The sequence below is a fragment of the Lycorma delicatula genome, chromosome 7, assembly GCF_047948215.1.
Source record: "Lycorma delicatula isolate Av1 chromosome 7, ASM4794821v1, whole genome shotgun sequence".
In the NCBI taxonomy this organism is placed as follows: domain Eukaryota; kingdom Metazoa; phylum Arthropoda; class Insecta; order Hemiptera; family Fulgoridae; genus Lycorma; species Lycorma delicatula.
Genome location: NC_134461.1, coordinates 6,191,275 through 6,213,792, shown reverse-complemented (window position 1 = coordinate 6,213,792; position 22,518 = coordinate 6,191,275). Strand labels below are relative to the sequence as shown.

The 22,518-nt window shown below is 31.3% G+C and overlaps 1 protein-coding gene across 1 annotated transcript in view; it reads left to right on the top strand.

The window, feature by feature from the left end:
- Positions 1-16,403, top strand: part of Dhdds (Dehydrodolichyl diphosphate synthase subunit) — a 30,736-nt gene extending 14,333 nt beyond the window's left edge. Inside the window, exons 3-5 of the mRNA XM_075371713.1 lie at positions 7,508-7,656; positions 12,144-12,328; positions 15,973-16,403. Coding sequence (XP_075227828.1) covers positions 7,508-7,656; positions 12,144-12,328; positions 15,973-16,236 — 598 coding nt within the window. The 3' untranslated portion in view covers positions 16,237-16,403. The remainder of the gene's footprint in view (positions 1-7,507; positions 7,657-12,143; positions 12,329-15,972) is intronic.
- The last annotated feature ends 6,115 nt before the right edge of the window (positions 16,404-22,518 follow it).

The following is a 22,518-nucleotide window of genomic DNA, read 5'->3' as shown; positions in this document are numbered from 1 at the left end:
TAATTAAATTTTATTTCTTGCAGCAGTTAGAAGTAGATGACATGAAATACAGAAGGCTGCTGGTGCTGTTTATACCAGTCTTCTCCTTTTTTATATTTTTGTTCAGTAAACAATTTGCCCTACCGGATTTAAGAGATTTTTATTTTCATTACTTTGGTGGTATCTGTTAGATAAAGTCTGGAAATTGTAAATAATGAATTTGATTTTTATGAAAAAGAAAAATCAAACTACTCTAAACCTACTTTTTTCATGATATTTTAAAGCTGAATTTCATAAATAAATTTATTTAATTTTTATAAAATTATATAATCTTTTTTTGTGGATCTTTATGCCTCATTCTGATGGTACTGTCATCCTTTAAACTATACCTTGAATTGCAGCTGGCATAAAGGCCTGATCAAAACTTTCATAACTAGTTTTGGAACTAAAGTGGCTAAAAAGTTTATTCGTACACAGTTTAGCATGTTTAAACCGTAACTATAGGAATTTCAGCCCTAGTTAAAGATTTTTCAGTTTTTAGTTTTCGTTAGGTTGAAGTTTGTAAATATATACTTTTTTAAGCGTAAAATATATTCAAAGGAGATTAATATCAATCTTGATATTTTTTCTGTGCATTTACCTGTTAATATTGTGAATGAAAAAAAAACACATAAAATATATGGCAGTCAGCTGAAAAATGGCAAAATATATCCAACTTCATATCTCATACAGAGAACTACCAAAAATTAGCCATATTCTCATTTAGAAAGGTTTGTTTTATCAAAACATAAGTAACATTTCAAATTTTATATTCTGCTGATTCAGTCTCTACTAACTATGAGACTGACTAATTGCAAATACATTTTAGTTTTCTATCCATACATATGTATAACAAAAGACATTCTTTTGAACTTTACATAGCCTTTCAATCCATGCTTTTGTTTTATGTCATTAATTTACAGTATTATTAAGATTAGAATGGTATTGATATTTGGACTGATAAATAATGATATAATTGCTACCCTTTACAAATCCCAATGATAAGCCTTTAAAACTGAAAATAATTGTCCATTCCTTGCTAACAGACATTGTTCCCTAGATGATGATTGTCTATTACAAACAAGTTACTGTACAAGCGATGCCGGTTAAATGCCTGTATAGGGCAGTATACTGCATTAGGATTTTATTGGTGATTGTAATTTTTTTGTAATTCTATATAAGAATAGATTAGATGAATTGTACTAATCTTCATTTGATTTAAATGAATATTTCTCTTCATTCTTTCTTGCAATAGAAACTACTTAATGGATAATATTTTTATCTTTATTGGGCTGTTTTTTTTTTATCAAAGAAGGTCTTGAAGGCATTTATATTCTAGTATTTTATAAAATAATTATTGTAATTATTTCTTAGGTATTAAAATACATACCAGCAGACTGTGTTGTATGAATATTGTCTAAACACATGCAGCATCTGGCTTCTGCCAGATGCTGTATAGTGAAAGACAATACTGTTAAAACTGTTTAATTTTAACTTCCTAATTAATAAGTACCTCAATACATCAGATTCAGTAATATGCTTAATTTTCTTAGAGGGGGACAATCTTTTTTAAAAAAATTGCAGATATACTAAAGATTATTACCCCATTAACCACACAAAATTTACCTTTGTTTAAATTATTAAATGTAATTAATAACTCGTTGCAATCATTGATTGTAGATTAATGTATGTATTAAAGATGATAATATGACTTGTTAAAAAAGGAATGAAAGATAAGAAAACTTGTGTAGAATTTCAGAATGAATAGTGCATTTTCCATCTCTATACTCACAAGAAAATTAGATCAAATAATTCAATTTCTGTTCTGACAGTTGGCTTAAATCAGTCTGTTGCTACTGTACACCTGGTTGAGCGTGTGATTTTGTCCATGACTAACGGAGGTTTATGATAAGTGAACTTTCTGTAGAAATCCCAGAAATTTCAAAGTCTTCTCTGTACCCAGTTGCAACTAAAGACCTTGGATACCGAACACTGTCTGCACATTGGGTCCCAAAAATGTTGAGTGACAATCACAAAATGCAATGAATGGTGTCAGCCTTAATGTTTATCATGCATTACGATAATAAGGAGGAAGAATTTTTAAAGTCTATCGTTACTGGCGATGAGACTAGGATCCAGTGTTAGCACTGGATGCATACTTCTCCAAACAAGCTGAAAAAGTTCTAGCAGACACTGAGCAACAGGAAAACAATGGCTACATTTTTTTGGGACCATAAAGATGTCTTGTTAGTGGAGTTTATGGAGCAGAGGACAACAATAACAAAGGAAGTTTATCTCCACAGAGCAATCCAGAACAAACATAGAGGCATGCTCTTGTCCGGCGTGGTTTTGATCCACAACTGAACTGTGCTTTGATATAAGACCTTCTCTCAAACAATTCAAGCAAGAAGTTTTCAACCATATACCGTATAGTCCAGACCTAGCACTTAGCGATTTTCACCTCTTTTGAGAATTGAAAGCACGATTGGGCAGACAGCAATTCACCACCAACGAAGAACTTCAGGAGGCTGTCAAGATGTACTTTACCTCACTGGCAGCAAACTTCTCTAAAGAGGGCATTGGAAACCTGATGTCACGATACGACAAATCATTTTGGCAATTATGTAGAAAAATGTTAGATGCTACTCATCTTTTAGTAATAAAATCATTTTGTTATGTCAGTGTGTCTATTTTTTTATAGCTCATCAGAGGTTGAAAAAAAAACAGCCCCTTTATTTTGAGGAATTTACATTAAATTATACAAATTATGATTTCAAGCAAATTAATAATAATATTAAAAATTAGTACATAAAACAGCAGTTTTATTTGTATGTAATTTACACAAAAAGTAAGTTAGGCCTTGTACAAATAAGTTTGTCTAATGAAATATACATTACTAATTTTTTATTACATGTTTTATTCTTAAATCCTATGCAAGTTGTAAATGATAGTATTATTTTGAGGAGGGAAATGAAAATATGCATAAGTATATTATTAAAAAAAGGAGGAAAACAAATTATAATAACAGTAGAATTGTAAATAAAAAATAATTTATTTGAAAAACCTTTTAAGAAATAAAATTTATTTTCAATATTATTTTTTTTTCTAATAATCTTGTAAAAATGATAACACAATTATTGAAATGTTATTATAATGAATTTATCTTAATTTTTATTGAAATATGATTCGGATGTTTACTAGTTTAGTTTATTTACTGACTGAAGACAATAATATGTCGTAATTAGTTTTAAAAGCATTGTTTGTTTTTATTTATAATTGGTTATTAGAGTTACAATTATTGATAAATGGCTTTATTTTTAGAATTTTTTGTGCATTTTGGATAGGCTTAATTTTGAAATATGAAATTGAATATAACCTAAAACTTTTAGCTCAAATAAAGTAAAAAAGCAACCCCTAAAGAATAAAAATAAATAAAAAAAAAAGTACTAATATTGCCAAAATTGACAGAGTTTCTGAATAATGGTTTTAAAAAAACAGACATTACACCCTGTGTAAAGTGAAATTTGAATAAAAAATGTGATAATCGCTGTAGTGAAAATCGTACTGTCCCACAATAAATATGGATTATCTTGTTAACTACTACTGTGTGCTTCTGCTTGAAAAACAAACTGCTGACAAATCATTTTCTTGTGACAGTCAGTGTATATAACTTTGTCTGATGTGAAATATTTAATGTAGCTATAATTTTAAGTCATTTTTTTAAATGCTATCTTAGATCTGTTCTATAATATTTTATTACTTTATTTTCTTATACAGGTAATCAAAATGTCGCATTCCTAACTAGAACAGCTATTTCTTATAAATAGTCCATGAGTGGAAAACATCCAAATTTAACAAGGAAAATAATTTAACTTGTTCATTGCTCCCACAATTTTTTTGTTTGGTATCCAATGTCAGAACAATATTTTCCTCCCGCAGTCCTTAAATTAGTAATTATTTGGTACTGTAGCATTTGTTTCACATAATTTTTGATAAAAATAATAAAAAATTAACTAGGGACTTATTGGTTCCACCGGCACCTGAAATGAAATCACTACGATTAGGGCCAATGGGACTGAACGGACACACTGTTTCTTTTTTAATTTTTTGTTAAAATTTATTAAAAAAAGTATCATTACATTGTTAAATAATCAAATTTTTTTAACTACATGTGTTAACCTAAGAAACAAATGTTTTAATGTAATATGAAAAGTAAAAATAATAATAAAAAATAAATTATAATAGTATAAATAAAATCTTGTTTTGAGTATGTAACTGGAATAATAAACCATATTACATGAAACTTAAAACAAACACTACTTTCTACATCAAAATTATCAGAACTGCATCAGTCATTTTAAAATAAAATATAGCAATAAATATGCGTAGGCTATAAAAAATAATAAAAATGCAAATACAAAAAATAAAGACATAAATACAAAATATTTGTCTGTATTCATGAAAACACTCAACACAAAGTCCTGGTTTATCACTTTTCACAGAAATATATGGTTTTTCTCCTTTTCCATTGTCATTAACTAATTCTGAGAATTTCTTTAGTCTATGGGTTTTAATCATCGGTGTCCTTGGTATTTCTTTTAATGATAATAAAGCGTTGATTATAGAAAGTCTAAAATCATAAAGCTGCGGTAATTTTTGCCGACTACTATAGCCATTGTTTAATTTATGGAAATTTACAATTAGAAGTTGCAAAACATGAATGAATATTTTCTCGTACCACCTAGATGTTTTACATTCCATTGGATAGTAACCTAACATTTGATCATCCTGTCTGTCAGTTCCTGACATATGTTTATTGTATTCTATAATGATTTTGGGTTGTTTTTTTTCTTGGCCTCTTCTGTTTATTATCATTTGCATTTCATTTTCAAAATCAATTGTAATATAAAACTTCTTTTTTATCCTTCCACTTACCAGTATATATTTGGTCTTTGAATAAAGATACATTTTCATCTTTTTTTAATTTCTTTTTACTAGATTGACAGGATTACCCATTTGTTTTTTTATTTAGTGTTACTGTGCAGTAGGTCTTTTCTTCTAATTACTTTTTTGATAATGCAAAACTGTTGTAAAAGTTATCCATAAATATGGTATGTCCCTTTTGTAATCGTCCTAATAAACAGTACAATTTTCTGTGTGTGCCCTGGCTCTCCAGTATCATCGTTTGCACCAGCATACTCCATAAACCGTAGAATAAAGCCATCTGGTTCTGTCAACATATATAATTTAATACCGTACTTGTGCCTTTTGTTTCTATTGTATTGTCTAAATACTAACCTTCCCCGCCATAGAATCATGCTTTCATCGAGAGAGAGTTCCCTTGCTGGAGAATAAATTGAATTAATCATAGCATTAAAATAATTAATTACAGGTATTATTTTTGACAGATGATTGACAGTTTTGTCATCCAAATTAAAATGCAAACATCTGACAAGCAATAGAAATCTATTCCTTGACATTTGTACTCTGAAAATTATAATATTGTACAATCTATCCTCTAATAGTAATCAGTAAAACGACTAAGTGGAATGGTTCCTGTATGTAACAAAAGGCCAAGTAAGATTTGAAATTCACTTACTTCTAAATCATGCCATTTTGTGATTCACGAATGTTCTTTTGTATCAGGTGTAAAAAAAGATTTGTTGCGTAATTATTTGTTTCAATAACAATATACTTTAAAAAAAATTTAAAGAAATCAACTGGATCATTGCCTGCCTTCTAAATTTATACCAGTTTTCATTGTTCCAGTAGATGACCGCATAGAAGATTCTGCACAGATATAATCGTTAGTTTGATTACTTTCTTCAGGTGGTTGATTGTTTTTTTTTTCAGGTTAGTTTAAGGGAGATAAATGTAACTTTCCATCCTGTATTTATTTCCACAGTACATGACTCTTCTGCATCGAAAAGATCACTTTTAGAGGAAGTCTCAAAATCACGAATTCACATTTAGAACCACTTTCTTCCCAAAGACAATCTTCAATTTCTGAATCATTCACACATTACTCTTTTGTGAAATGCAGCGTCATTTTCATGTAAAGGTATTTCACTCATCTTTTTTTTAAATTGTTTTTAAATGCGTAGAAACAAAATAACTAATTAGAATAATAAAGTAAAATAAAAATTAAACGAATGTCTTTCTAAATAGTTTAATTTCATTAAACTAGAATGAAATAAGACAAAAATGAAAAAGATTAGTAACAATGAACACGTTTTACATAAACCGCACAGTAGTAAAGGATATACAAAAATGAACAATGCCACAGTATAGAAATGAACCAAGACCATATGCTTGTTTGCAGACAGGTGCCAGTATTAAGTTTGTCATCATTAGACCAAACAGTCCTGATGGCATCCTGCCACACAAGCCAGTGAGACCGATCAGTCCTAAGAGCAATGAACGTGCTAAAGATTAGTTCATTGGATACGTATTAGTCTAGTTAGTTAAAACAATACCAAAAAAAATTTTCCCTTTTTTTTTCAATTTATAAAAAAAATTTTCAGTATTAAATAAATAAAATAACCAAATGGAGAAATGGTTAGAGAGTAAATTAGGACTACCCTTAATATTTTATGATATTATTAAATATGAATAATTAAGATGCAAACAGTCGAGACCCAGTGAGCAAATAATAGGCAAAAAATGTGATTTGTTTTAAAATAATCCTATGTATTGTAATATATAGAAGCTTTCTGAATTCTAAATTTCTTAAAATTACTTCTAATGATGTGTCCAGAAACTAAAAAGTCAACAGCAATTAGATAAACAGTATAGATTACTGTGTCCTGCCGAATCATACTATATTTTGAGCTCACTTTTACTTACACACTTCACATGAAAAAAAAATGTTGTTATAGATTAGAAAACAAAAAAATTAGATAATAATTTAGATTTATTAAAATTATAAATTAGATTTTTGTTCTGTTAGAAAACATTGCTAATAATATTATAAAGTTTGAAACAAGAGAACGGATACAGCTATTGCTGTACCTGTGTTACTGTGCTGACACCTTCTTTTAGCCAACAGAGTAATTGCTTTTTTACTACTGGGAATCAATTTGATAGTGATTCAGCCATTGGAGGTGTCCAGAGCCTTTTTGTTATTTGGGGGTTGTATCAAAGTCAAACTGATGGGGCTTAAGTACATAGGTGAATTATACCAGAGTAGGAGGCAGTTCATATAAAATTTAACCCCTTGTGTGTTTCAGTAAATATTGACTTATAAAGATAACTAACATGCCTATTGAACTCTAGTGTTGTTTATTTCAACATTAGTGAGATGGTTTCTATAATAATCTTTTTGTGTAACAAATATTGCATCTTCATGCCGTAGATAAATTTTGATGTAATTATAGCCTTTAGTAATTCTGTTGGTAGCTGACATTAGTTATTGCTTTATAATTTTTTCTTTTTCTTTTTTATTGTTTAAACTAAAGTTTTTATCTATATACTGTTGTGTTTATTTCAGTGATAAATTAATGGAAAAAGGTGTTAGGATTAGAGTAATCGGTAACTGGTCTTTGTTACCTGAAAATATTGTTAAAATGATTAGTGAAGCTGAATTACGTACTAAAGATAACACTAATTGCTACCTGAATGTTGCATTTGCATATACTGGTAAGTTATTTTTTACGTGTATGTAGTTTACTTTTTATATCAACAATTAGTCAAATTATGTTTCAGACAGTTATTTACATATTACTTGGTATTTTTCTGGTTTTGGGAAATCTAAGAACCAATTATGTTTAATTTTCTTGAATATTTATTTGCTAAGTACCATGAAACTGGTAATTCACATTCATATTTCATCCATATTTATTTACAAATAATTAAATCATTAATTTAAATATTTATTTAGCCGGAGAATATTTTTTGTGCTGTTGTTATTTCCCCTTCTACTCATCTCAGAATCCATGTTTGTCTTAATGTAGACATAGGTTAAATTATTATTTATTGCTTTGTTGGATCTAGGGTAGTTGCTATGTGTAAAGATACACACACACACGGTTTCAAAATTTCATTATGAGAAACTGAGAAGTAGATAAGAGCAACAAATCCAAATATTGAATATTATGTTGGAAAATATTCTCACCTTATGTAAAAAATGTGTGAAAATCTGTTATGTATGACTAAATGCACTAGTATATAGTTGATGCAGTAGCTTATGAATTTAGAACTTCATTTCACATGTTGTCTGTACAGCATAATTGAACACCTAATGCGTAATGTTTGTTTCCTTAGAACATCCCTTATTAAGGAATTCCATTCAGATTTGGCATTTTTTCATGACTAGAAAAGTTTCATTTTTCATGTCATAATTGGGCAGTCAGTTGTAAATTAAATAAATATGTAATAGTTTGTACAGTTGTATATTTGAAGAAATGAGGTCAAATCCAGCATTTCCAGAGGACAAAATATTATGGTAACTGTTGATTGTAAAAGACAAGTTTTATGGCGCAGTTATTCTGTTGTAGGGGATTATGGTTGGTGGAAAAGATTGACGAAAAAGATTATTAGATATACACCTAATCGATAAAGTAAATAAAATTCACATGTAGATGAAAAGGAAATTGGCCATGATTATAGCCGATGATTCAATGAGATATACAGTCAGTCTATTGAAGAAAAAGCACAACCAGACAACAATGATCTGGAAAACAAATACCAAATGTTATGGTATCAAAGAAGAAATATGTAAAAGGTGTTTAAAATAATACGTGAGTACACCAGTAAGAATCCATGGAGTCCAGGGAGGATGTACTAATTACCATGAATATCCTGCCAAAATGCAAAGAGATTTTACATGGAAAGATCTCGTACACATCATGGTACTATAACGAAATAAAAACTTCCGCTTCTGATTTTGAACATAGAGAGAATTCACTGGATGATGATCATGTATTAAATATATGAAACAAATAATTAAAGATGTAAGCTACAATTAAGATTGAAATATTAGCACAGAGCCGAAAGGAACAGACAATAGCATCAAACCAGTCAACTGTCTGCAAAAATAGAAATAATACAGTAGCAGTTTCAACATGTCATCACAGATTAAATCAACAAAGCCTTAAAATTTGTTGTTATGAACATTTAATGTATCATGACATTTGTGGCTAACAAATAACATAACTTTCTTATAAGAGAAAACAAACATAAATCTATACTCTCATTGTTTATTTTCATAAATAATTTTTTATTATATAATTATAATATATGGAAAATAAAACCATGAATAAATAGAAAAAAATAATTATTCGATGTCTGTTCTGCTAGCAGTTTTAAGTAAGTAAGAAGGAACAGCAAGCAGTGACCAGAGATCTCTGGTTGGAGGGTGTGAAAGGGGCTGAAATTCATCGTAGACTTTTATCACAATACACAGACAGTGCTTTATCATATAAAAGTGTTTTTTCATGGATCGAGAAGTTTAAAAGTGACAAGATGGAGTAGGACACCCGTCAATCTCCACCATGGACAGCAAGATTCAGCAAGCTCAAGAGATAGTTCTGGTGAATAAGTGAGTTCCCATCCATGCCATGACTGATCTTCTTTGAACATCAGTCATGGTTTTGTCCATCAAATAATCCATGACGTGCTCGGCTTCCATAAAGTCTGTGTGCGATGGGTACAAAACTAGCCTCCCTGCACATAGCTCATCGCCACATTGTTCAATCCATCAGGTTGAATTTTGAGGTACCAGAACACCCTCTCTACAGTACAGATTTTATTCCCTCCGACTTTCATTTGTTTGTGTCTTTCAAGGATACCTTGCAAGGCCATAGATTTTCCACAGACTTAGATGTGCAGGAAGCGGTGCAAAAGTGGCTTCACGAACAAATGGAAACCTGTACAACAAAAAAAAATTATATACTTGTTGAACTCTACTTTTCTGTAAATAAATTGTAGAATAAAAATTGTGGATAATTTTTGACTCGTCCTCGTATTACCGTAAAACTAAATATATTCAATAAATCACTGTGGTTTTAATTGTTAGAAATTTTTCTTTTATAGTGGAAACCTGCGTAGTAAGAAGAAATGATCTTAATGAACAGAAAAATCCTACATTATAAAATTAATAATTACGCCCAGTACTTATTTTAAAGCTTACTTACTGTGTATGCATTATCATTCCACTGTAACCTCTGGAAAGAGGTTAAAACTCAAACAAATCAGCTGTAACAAAAATTACTTTTCCATCAGAAATAAAAAGCTACCTAGGAATCAGACTTCCTAAAGATACATTTAAATAATTCTCTTACAGCTTGTTAAAGCAGCTACTGGATCTTAATTCCATACCCTGCTATGAAATTTACCTTGTCTGTTTGATTATCATCTAGGATCTTTTGAGGGATCTCTGAAATTTTTATATTAGTAATTCATATCATTTCTTCTTTCCTCCACATGTTGCCAACATCAGTGTAATGTTATCTTAAATGTTTGTTTTTTATATGTATTTTTATACACATTTTTGTTAAATCTATTTAAGTTTGTGACAGTGTATTAAAATTTAAAATAGGTAAATGTTACAAACTATATTACAGGTTACAAATTAGATTAATTACAAATACATTGATAAAAATAATGTTATTAAAATATTAATGATGAGGTTAGAGTTAAACACACTAATTTATTAAATTGTGTGTTTATTAAATCGGTGAAAATAAATTATAATAAAAAGAAGTTAAATTTTGAAAAGAAAAAAATTCCAGTTATGATTTTTAATACTTAAAATAAAAAAAAATCCTTAAGTTTGAAATTAAAAAAAAAAAATAATGGTTGATATAAGAATAAGAGCTGACTAGTCACAGGTCGTCAAGCAGATAGTCCTGCTCCCATGGTTATAGTAATATTAGTGTTGAAATTACTTGTGTGAAAGGAACTTTTTAATGAAAAGTATAATTATCAGTATCGATTAAAGTCATGTCAAACTGGAGTCATCCAACAACTTTAAGCATGCTTGCCAAGACGTACAATAACTGTAAGCCATCATACTGTTGCATTAAATCTCTTGATTGGTTAATATATTAATCATGTCAGAATAATAACAAAAATATAACAAAATAAGTAGCAATAGCTTTGATTTTATTTAATTTAAACTTGATTAGTATGTCACAAATGCCTTAACACAGATTAAGAGAGATGTGTTTTATTTTTTTATTGTCATAATGAATAAAAAAAAAAAATAGATGGTACAAAAGACAATTGAGTTTTTGTGTATGTGACATAAGTTTGGAATACTATATGTGAACATGGATTTGAATATGATTTAATAAACAGTTAAAAAATAAAGTTACTAAATGAAAAAAATTAGAAAAATAAAAGAAAAATACAATTGGTAAGTGTAAATTAAGTTAAACAGAGTCATCCCATGAAGAAATAATTAAAGACTTATCCCTTTAGGGATTAAAGATGAAGTACCATGATGACTTAATAGTACAAATGGCAATAGAAAAATTAATCGTGAGTCTTTTTGCTTGGCTTAAGCATAAAGCATGAAAAATTAACTTTTAGTATTTCTTGTTATAAGAAGTACTGTGTGCTCCTTAGTACTTATTTAAATTTTTTAATTAATAAATGTATTAAGTACACATGGATGTGCAGCCAATTTGCTGGCATAAACAATTTACTGTCATTATTACCGTTTCTATTGAAAACTAAAGCTTTTTTAATTGAAAAACTACTTCAGTGCGTCAGTTGATCTTTTTCTTTTTTTTTTAATAAAATAATTATTTAAATTTTATTTCAAAATATTTTAATATAAAGAGATGTACAGCCATTACATCAAGCCGGTCAAGCATTGCCGTGCAGTCAACTTATCAAATTTAAAAACAGAAAAATTACATGATAAGGTAGGATATTTTATTTTTTTAGTTGTCTATTGAATTGAATAATAAAAATCAGTGTATTAAATGTTTCATTTGTGTGCTAGTATTAGTAAATAGAAAAAAATATTAATTATAACTTGTGAAAGACATGATAATATTAAAATAAAATAAAAGAAGTTAACAAAAAATAATAAAATATAAATCCTTTGGGGCCCTCTATAGGAATCAGAATCCCATTACGATAATAATTATATATTTATTATTTGTTTGTCTTTTTAGCAAGAGATGAAGTGACACATGCTGTACGTACAATAGTTAATGGTGTTAGTGAGGGTTTACTAGAAGAGCAAGATATTACATCAGAACTGTTATCACATTGTTTTTATACTGGTTCATCTCCTGAACCAGATCTACTTATACGAACTTCAGGTGAAACTCGTTTGAGTGATTTCCTTCTTTGGCAGGTAATTTTTATTTAATTTTAAAATACTATTATGTACATATTAGGGAAATTCTTTTATGAGTAAATGATTGTATAATTTTGAATCCAACCTTACATGTCTATGTGAATTTCATTTACTGTAAGATAAAATTCATTAATCCTTTCCCCTTTAATATTATTTTTTTATCTTCTATGTTAATTTTTAAGTAATTTTATGGCTTTTTAGGTGTTTAAATTTAATGACTTATTTTCTCCTAAAATATTTATAACAAGTTTTAATTATTATATTTTAAAACAAACAAAAAATACACTTAAAACTGTTTTTCTTTTTGTTTTCTTTTTTATTTAAGCAGTATTATGGTGGCCATTTTGTTACAATGCACACACTTATTTTTGTGATTGTAAGGGTTTTCAGAAAAAATCATAACTAAAAAACTACTGGTCCTGGAAGGATGAAGCAAAAAGCAATTTATCCATGTTTTCTTAAGGTAAAAGATTAGTCCACTGGTTTATTTACCTATCTATCTTCTTTAAATGAGAAAATTACCAATAAAGTTGAACATGAAAAACGGTAAAATTTCACTTTCGATAATTTTTTTCATGTAGCAGGGATGGCATACACAGTTTGAATTATTTTTTTGTGTAGGTATATGTTAGTAGATTTACCATAAGTAATATTAATGGTGATATATTTACCCCCAAATTTTTATGAATTTTTGAAAACTAATTTTTGGTTTTTTTTTAATTCAAATTTTGGCTTCAAATAACTCTGATGGGACTGGTGATAAAGATCTCAAATTTACACAACTTGGAGTATTTTTGTAGATGTTTATGGCAAATAAAAATGTTTCATGTGCATTTAGTAATGAAAACATTATAACCTATCAGAAATCATGAAAAACCTGCTGAAAGGGTACCATTTTGACTCGCCAAATAAGTGCTTCAAAGGGGGCTTCTTGTCCTCTTTGCACTTTACATTTGTTTTTAGCCCTTAAAAATACAAATAAATTTGTATTTAACTCCTATGTTATTGAAGTTGATGTTTCCAATATTTTTAAAATAGTTTTTTTTTATTATTAATGATAGGTCGTAATTTAATGATAACTTAACAAATACCAGTTACCTACCTAATACAGTTTTGATTCAAAAATGCTTGTAAACCCAAACTGAGATTTCAATTAACTTTCGTCTTTTTTCAAGAATTCATTTTTATTTTTATACTGGTTTATTTTTGTAAACACTATTAAAAAATAAAATTGTAGCAAAATTTTAATTATTCTTCAATGAAATAGTCTGTTTTTGTAACAATGAAAGTTATTTATTTAGTGTGCTTAACCAACTGCTGTGATAGCTGTTATGATAATTCTCTTGAAATTGTGTGAGAACAACCCGTCACTGTAGTTAGTTGATGGAGGTGATACGCCCAAAATGCTACAAGTAGCTTCTGGGGCAATGTATTGCTCTTGGTATTTGCATTCACATAGTTTTGTTCTGCTGAGAAAAAATACTTTTAAAGTTAACAAAAAGACTTCCCAGAAATTAAATTTAAATTTGGAAAAATGTGTTCTTTAAGAGCTTGCTTTAATGTTTTTTGTCATAACATTGTTTTCATAACTGAAAACAAAACTTTTTGTCATAACTTTGTCATTTCATTGTTTTTTCATAACTGTTTTTTTTTTTTTTTTGAGTTCTCAAAGGTTCACAACAGAACTGTCCATACAGGTGACTGAATTTTGACAAAAACCTTTTTTATGATATTTACAAACACTAGTGACATCTGAATTAACATGTAAAAAAAAATAATTTGTTGGTTTTTATCACTAAATTTACAAGTTTTAGTGAGTTCTTTTGGCACTGGTACCATATACTCTTTTATGACACTCTTCATTCACATAAATTCCTATGGAACATTGTTCTTCCATTGTTTTATGTGAAATTACTTGAAAATAATTTAAAAATTTAACTGATTTTAAAATTTGCAAATATAATTAAAACTTGTTTATTTAATAAACACAGTTTGAAATTTTAGACTTTAGGTAACGATGTGAACAGGTCACTGACTAATGTCAGATTGACTAGTCTATTACTGCAAAGCTAAATAATGCAACAAGCATGAGCATGTTGCAACATGATTTTTCCTGATGACTGGAAGTGACTCAAGCACCTTTTATAACATGAACACTGCAGTTGAATGGTTCAAAGAATTATTTCAACTATAGTAATAAGTATAAAAATATTAAAGTGCCAAGAAGACAAGAAAAAACCCCCTTGAGTACTTATTTAGTGACTCAAAATGATATCGCTTTTTGATGATCATTTTTCATGATTTTTGAGAGGTTATAACTTTTTTATTAGTACAATACACAAGAAATGTTTTTATTTGCCATAAACATCTACAAAATCACTGGAAGTTTTGCAAATTTGAGATTTTTATCACCAGCCCCATCAGAGTAATTTGAATTGTTTAAAAAACTTAGTTTCAAAAATTCATAAAACTTTAGGGGGGTACGTATATCACCATTAATATTATTTATGGTAAAACTATTAACATATACCTACATATAAAAAAAATAACTCAAAATGTGTATGCAGTCTCTGCCTCTTGAAAAAAATTACCATAAGTGAAATTTCACTATTTTCATGTTAAACTTTACGGTTATTTTCTCATAGAAAGAAGAGAGATAGGTAAATAAACCTCTGGACCAATCTTTTACCTTGAGAAAATATAATTAAATTGCTTTTTGTTTCATTCTTCCAGGACCAATAGATTTTTATGAGTTTTTCTGTAAACCCTCGCAATCACAAAAATAGATGTGCGCACCGTAACAAAAATGGCCCCACAGATAAACTGCTTAGATAAAAAATTAAAAAAGAATAGTTTTAAGATCCTAAAACATGTAGGAAACAAATGGGTTAGTTTTAACAGTTTTAATTGGTCAAGCAAAACCACCCTTGGGTCACTTCAAATGGATTGACCCTAAAACTATTAAAATTCAATATAACAAGCTACTTAATCACCAGTTTAATGAATATTCATTACACTTGCAAGTTTAGTTATTTTTATTGTTCTGTATAATAGAATTGCAAATAGAAATATTTTCTATTACCAAAAGGTCAAAGTGCCTCAATAAGGTCAGTACATAATCTAGTTTTGTTTGAAATTCATGCCTATTTCAATTCTGTACATGAGTATTCAAGCAAAAGATCATGTATTAATAAAATTAATGACAATTTTCTTTTTTTCTTTTGCTTATTTATGCATTTTCATTCCCATTAGATTATAGAGAGAAAAACATAGAGTTAATTTATAAATACATAGATGATATTTCTATTAAGATTGTAGGATGCTAGTTGTCAGTTAGAATTTTCAGCTGTGAAATAATCAATTTGCATTTTTTACATCCTAAATGACATTTAAAAAACCTAGAAATAGCAGGAAAATTATCACTGTCACTGTAATGTGACTACTCTGTTTTTAAAAAAATACTCACTATTATACAGCAATGTGCTGCTTGCAAAAGATCTCTTTGAAGCTGCATTTTGAACAGCTTCTGGGATATCACTGATGAAGAAGCTACTAATAATTCTGAAAAGATTTGATAGCAAGTTTTCATTTATTTGATGTTAAGTGTTTATTTAAGTTTCAATTATTCTTGTTTGTTTCAGGTATCTTACAGTTATTTGTATTTCACTGATGTCCTGTGGCCAGATTTTACTGCATGGGATCTAATTTCTGCTGTTTTTCATTACCAGCATTCATATTCTAAATTGCAATATGCCAAGGAACAACAGAAACTGCGGCAGAATTATGAAATTGATACCAATTTAGTTGATTTTAATCGTATTGGAATAACAAAAAATGCTGAAAACTTTTTACGAGTTGTTGATAATCGGTATTGGGAAGCGGTTCGCAAAAACTTAGTTTCTTAATAAACACCAAAAGTTTTTGTATATTCATAATTTACAATAATGTTGTAATTATTTAGATAAATGAAAATATTTTTTTAAATGGTGTATGATTGTATTTATTGTATATAAGTAAAGGATATAAATTTTAATAAATTCTTTAAATTGGTTTTATATTTGTATGTACTAAATATGTACTTATTTTTAAACATTATTTTCTATTTTTGTACTTCCGAGTACAAAAGTTTTAAAATTTTAAGTTTACAAAAAATTTGATTCCTGCAACTTTTCTATTAATGATATCTTTTGTTCCTATATTTTTATTCAGTAACCAAATGAACATTTTTCCATGTTTAACACAAAGTTGTTTTTGTTGATACAATTTACTTCCTAGAGATATTGATTTTTATTTGTTGTAAGGTATTATGCGTATTACTGCCGTACTTTTTTTTGTGATTTATTCACCACGTAAGCTCAAAAGCTCTGCCATGAGAACATGAAATTGAAATTTTGTAGCATATGAAAGATGCCACACCTGACCAGGATTTGAACCCAGGACCTCTGAATGAAATGGCAAGATACTACTGCTCTGCCACAAAGACAGGTTACTTTTACTCATTAACTTCCATAATTTTACAAGGTACTTTTTATATTTAAAAATTGTCAATCTTTTGACTATTTCAAGCAAGAACATGAACTGTATAATACCTCTATATGTAATCTTGTAGAATCATAGCCTTAGTGCTATTTTGACTAATCTGTAACTAACATTACTCACTTTAGCAGATAAAGTTAAAAATCTCTCACTTGGTATCCAGTTCAAAAAGTCTTCTTAATTTTGTTCTACTATTGTTGGGTTATATCGTAGAGCTCAATGAAAATGCTTAGGATGCCACAGCCCATTAACTAAGCTTATTTATTTACATCATTATCATTTCAGTTGTAAATCAAATTTGAGCTTATTAAAGCTTGATTTATTCCATGCTGTTTATATAATTTATCTCATCTTTTAATATTTAACTATAATTATGAATATATACTAACAGATTTTACCATATATTCATCTCTACTATAACTGTATTTTTTGGCCGAATATCTATTGCTCTATTCATTTAAGACCAGATCAAAATTTTGTCTCGTGTATTTGTTATTTTAAGATGAATGATTTATTGATTCATTACTATCCTCAGAAAGAACAAAATAGAAAAGAAAGATCGGTTGAAGAAAAGATGAGATGAAGTAAGTAGAATAACTTGAAAGATATTTGTAGCATACAAAAAAGTAGGAAATAAGTCAAATTATATTAATGCAGATGGAAAAACTTTTGTTACAGAGAGGAGGAGAAGGTAATTAGATGACAGAAATTTGTAGGACTTTGTAGAGGAGAAAAATAATTATTATAAATTACTGGAATCGATGGTAATCACATAAATTACTCCCCCAACGGGGAATCTTATTCTTTAAGACTTTGGGAGTTGGCGTCCCCATGGGCCTAGCCTCTGCAGCGTTTCTTCTCACTATACAGTGAGCTGCAGAACACTTTACACTATACACATATACTACACCAAGAACAATACATAAATTACAACATATACACTTAACACAATTACACAACAACATCCTACACTGATATTTCTTACACTCGGTGGTGTTGCGACATCTTACGAAACGCAACCGTAACCCAAGGTGGGAACAAATCGTGCCGATGGGTGAATGGCTCTACATAGTGAGTCTCAAACGATGACCTCTGGGCACCAGGGCGAACCCAGTTGTATTTAGCTCTACCTCCAGTACACGTGCGCTCTGTGCTGGAGTGGTCAATTTTTCGTCTGTACTCGTGGGACCAGAATTTCAGTTCCAATAATAAATACAATGATTGTTGGTGGTCCATCTGAAAAAACCACCAAATCTAGTCTTGTGAAGAGACCTCGGTCAGCTTTGTATGATGACTATAAAAGTCCTACCGAAGAGAACCGCAAATCATTAGACTTGAATTCTATAAATATTAGATTCGTTGTTCTCCGAAATAGTCAGGAAGGTGGCTCCCTCCAAAAGGTTTCCACCTTTCTTAATAAACAAAACTATAACAGGTGCAAGTGGTTCCCCGAAGAATATCAGAAAATTACATGATGGATCGATTCTGATTGAAACATTTAATGATGAACAGAGTCGCTCTATCTTACGTCTCCGTAATATGGGTGGTATAAATATCAGTGCGAGCCGGGGAGTAATTTTTTGTCGGACCTTTTAGATATAGGTATGACTGAAATAGTTGATGAGCTTCATCCCCAAGATATTGTTGAAGTGAAGCGTATAATGAAACGGCAGAGCGAAACAGAAGAACCGACACCGTCTCTTATACTGACATTCAGTCTCCCTGTTCCACCAGAGAAGATTAAAGTGGGTTATGTCTTAGTGCAGGTACGACCATTCATACCCAACCCACAGCAATGTTTCAGATGCCAAGGATATGGTCACACTACAACATCTTGGTCGAAAATGGAGATCTGTGTTCGATGTGCTAAAGAAGGTCACAATGACACTAACTGCAAAGAAGATGAAAAATGTGCGAACTGCAGTGATTCACATACAGCCCGCTCACGAGATTGCCCAACCTTTACAGAAGAAAAGGCAATTCTCAAAATCTGTACTGAGCGGAAACTGTCTTTCCCGGCTGCACGCAGAGAATATAAATAATTCATGGAACCTGGTTAAACCAGATGTATCTTTTGCCACCACTACATCGAAGCAAACTCCTACAAATGTTAGTAATCGGCAGTGCAGATCCTGCAATTAACTTAAAAAACTTGTTCAGATGCTTTTTAATCAAGTAGCTTCGCTTACAACCACTATTTCAGAGCTGACAATGATGAATAAAAAGTCTTTAGTCATAGTTAGTGAATCCAACAGTGTGATCCATATGAAAATTCCTGTTCCCAAAGTCTTACCGGTATGGGCAGGGACTATCACAGCTGGCAGTAAGCCACCTAATAAGCTACCCCTAAAGGGAACCCAAATAACCACCCCCTCTAGGATGTCAACTGCGGCATCCCATTCAAATAAATCTCCTCCACCATCACCTCATATACTGAAGGATATGATTGAGGAACCAACCGACCCCAGGGCATTGGAGTTCTTTAAAATATAAAAAATAAAAACCGAATCACGTACAACTAATTTTTATATAGTTTACTAATTTATTTTTTTTTTATTTTTACACTTATGAACATTATTCAGTGGAATGTTAGAGGTCTTCAGTCCCGCATTGAAGATATTAGAGTACTGGCGCACGCACATGATCCACTAATCATGTATTTCCAAGAAACTCATCTTGGTCATCAACATGACCCAGTAACACTCAGAGGGTACTTGTGTGAGAGATACGACTGTCTAGTAGACAGTAGAGAGAGTGGTGGAGTGGCTATTTTCATGAACAATGGGGTGTCGGCTACAAGGATTCAATTAACCACGTTCATTCCTGCTGTTGCAGTAAAGGTCTCTATCCCCTTCAAATTGCATATCTGCAATTTTTATCTCTCACCAAACACTGAGTTCAATGCTCTAATCTCAAATCTCCTCATGCAAATACCATCTCCATCATTAATAGTAGAAGACTTCAATGCCCACCAAATTTCCTGGAGCTCAACCTTCTGCTCCAATCGAGAAAATATAATAAACAGAGTGAGACAAGACTTGGACCTTTGTCTACTGAATAATGGTCACACACATTCATGTCTTTATCATCTGGTACTGTATCTAACATCGATCTCTCCATATCCTCACCGAATTGTACTCCTTATCTTAATTGCTCTGTTTGTGATGACTTTCACAGCAGTGATCACAGACCAATTATTATTGTGTGTAGACTGCGAGGTTGAAAGGAGATCTTGGAGATGAATTGTTGAAAAGGCGGATTGGAATGGATACCATAAAGCCTAACAATCACAGCCTGACGATGGTGTGAACATCTTTGACCTATGTTCCTCTTTTACGTCCATGATACTTGAAAATGCCAACAGATATATCCCACAAACATCGGGTAATCCTAGACGTTCCATGGTGGAATGATGGTTGCAAATATGCTATTAGGAATCGGTGGCAGGCACTACGCAAACTTAATCGTAGGCCTACAACTGAACATCTAAATTTATATCGCAGGGCTACAGCGGTATGCAGTCGAGTATTCTTGAATGCTAAGAGGAGTTAATGGACGAAATACGTGAGCACTACTCCCACGTCTACTGTGTGGAAAAAAATCCTGTGTGAAAAAGTATTATCGTTAAACATTGGTTATTCGGTTGGTGAATTAAACCCCCCATTCGTATTTAAGGAATTGTTACATGCACTTAAAAACTCACGTGACACTTCCCCTGAACCGGACAACAGTCGCCTTGCCATGCTTTCACACCTTCCTAATTCGGCACTACAACATCTTTTGAATATTTACAATGGTTTATTCTCCGAACAAGTCTTCCCACCCGACTGGTCAGAAGCATTTATTATACCAGTACTAAAACCTGGTAAAGATAAAACCAACCCCTTAAACTACCGCCCTATTTCTTTAACAAGCGTTTTGTGTAAAATAATGGAGAGAATGGTAAACCGCAGGCTTACATGGTACTTGGAGAGACATGGCTTTCTATCTCCAGAACAGTGTGGTTTCCGACAAGGACGATCTTCCATTGACCATTTAGTATCAGTGGAAACAGCCATACAAAACGCTTTCCTAAACCGCCAGAACCTCGTCGCTATCTTCCTTGATATAAAAAAGGCGTACGACACGGCCTGGCGATGTGGTATTCTTAACACCCTCAAAGAATGCGGAATCAAGGGCAATATGCTTGCTTTTATCCGGGGCTTCTTAAATCACCGAACGTTTCGTGTTCGTGTGGACGATTCGCTCTCAGGTAGTGTCATCTTGGAGAAGGGAGTGCCTCAAGGTAGAGTATTAAGTGCCACCTTATTTTCTCTAGCCATAAACAGTATTACCAATTGTGTGCAGGCTCCTGTCTCATGTTCTCTTTTTGTTGACGATTTTGCTATTTACATTGCGAGCCGTTCGACACCCACAGCAAAGAGACTACTACAGAACACTATATCTCACCTTGAAGCTTGGTCCAGGATTACTGGTTTCTCATTTTCATCGGACAAAACAAAATGTGTAGTCTTTTCTCGGCTATAAAACCTTTCTATTCCGCAAGTTTTTCTGAACGGAGAGCTTATTGCTATATCTCCTTACGTCAAGTTTTTAGGTTTATTTTATGATAATCTTCTTACTTGGGCCAAACATATAAAAGAATTAAAAACAAAATGTTCCAAACTTTTAGATATGCGAGTCCTTAGTAACACCAATTGGGGAGCCGATCTGTCATGTATGATACGTTTTTACTATTCCTTTGTTCGTTCCCGTTTAGATTATGGTTGCGTCGCCTACTCTTCAGCTCGTCAAACCGTGCTTAAAATGCTGGATGGTGTACATGATGCGTTCCTTCGGCTTGCCACAGGCGCGTTTAGGTTAAGCCCTGTCGTAAGCTTATTGTAGACGGTCGTGAACCATCACTTTGGGATAGACGAGACCAGCTTTTATTATCTTATTTTGCTCGTCTCAAAAGACAGCTAAATCACTCGGTCTTTGACTCAGTTCTTAGCAATCCTAATTTAATAAAGTATGAGGACCATCCACATTGTATTGCACCTGTAGGTGTCCGTACCCGACGTCTGCTGCAGCATATAAATGTTGACACACCGTCATTCTTTCCAACGTCTCCGTGGGGAATTTTTTTGAAATCACTCAGTCCTCTGAGTACTGCGCGGCTGAAAGCAATGGAAAACGACAGCTGCTTTTTTTCCAAGAAAATGTGGCTCTGTATTTTCATATAACAATGATGGAGGCGCCTTCCTTGGTAAAATATTCCGGAAGAAAACTAGTTCCCCGTTCGGATCTCCGGGTGGGGACTACTAAGGAAGGGGTCACCAGAAAATTAAAAAATAACATTCTACGAGTCGGAGCGTGGAATGTTAGAAGTTTAAAAAAGGTTGGTAGGCTAGAAAATTTAAAAAGGGAAATGGATAGGATAAATGTAGATGTAGTAGGAATTAGTGAGGTTCGGTGGGAAGAGGAAGGCGACTTTGGGTCAGATGATTTTAGATTAATTAACTCAGCTTCAAATAATGGGCAGGCAGGCAGGAGTAGGTTTCATGATGAACAAGAAGATAGGGAGGAGAGTGGAGTATTTCAAGACGCATAGCGATAGAATCATTGTAATAAGGATAAAATCAAAACCTAAACCGACAACGATTGTTAAC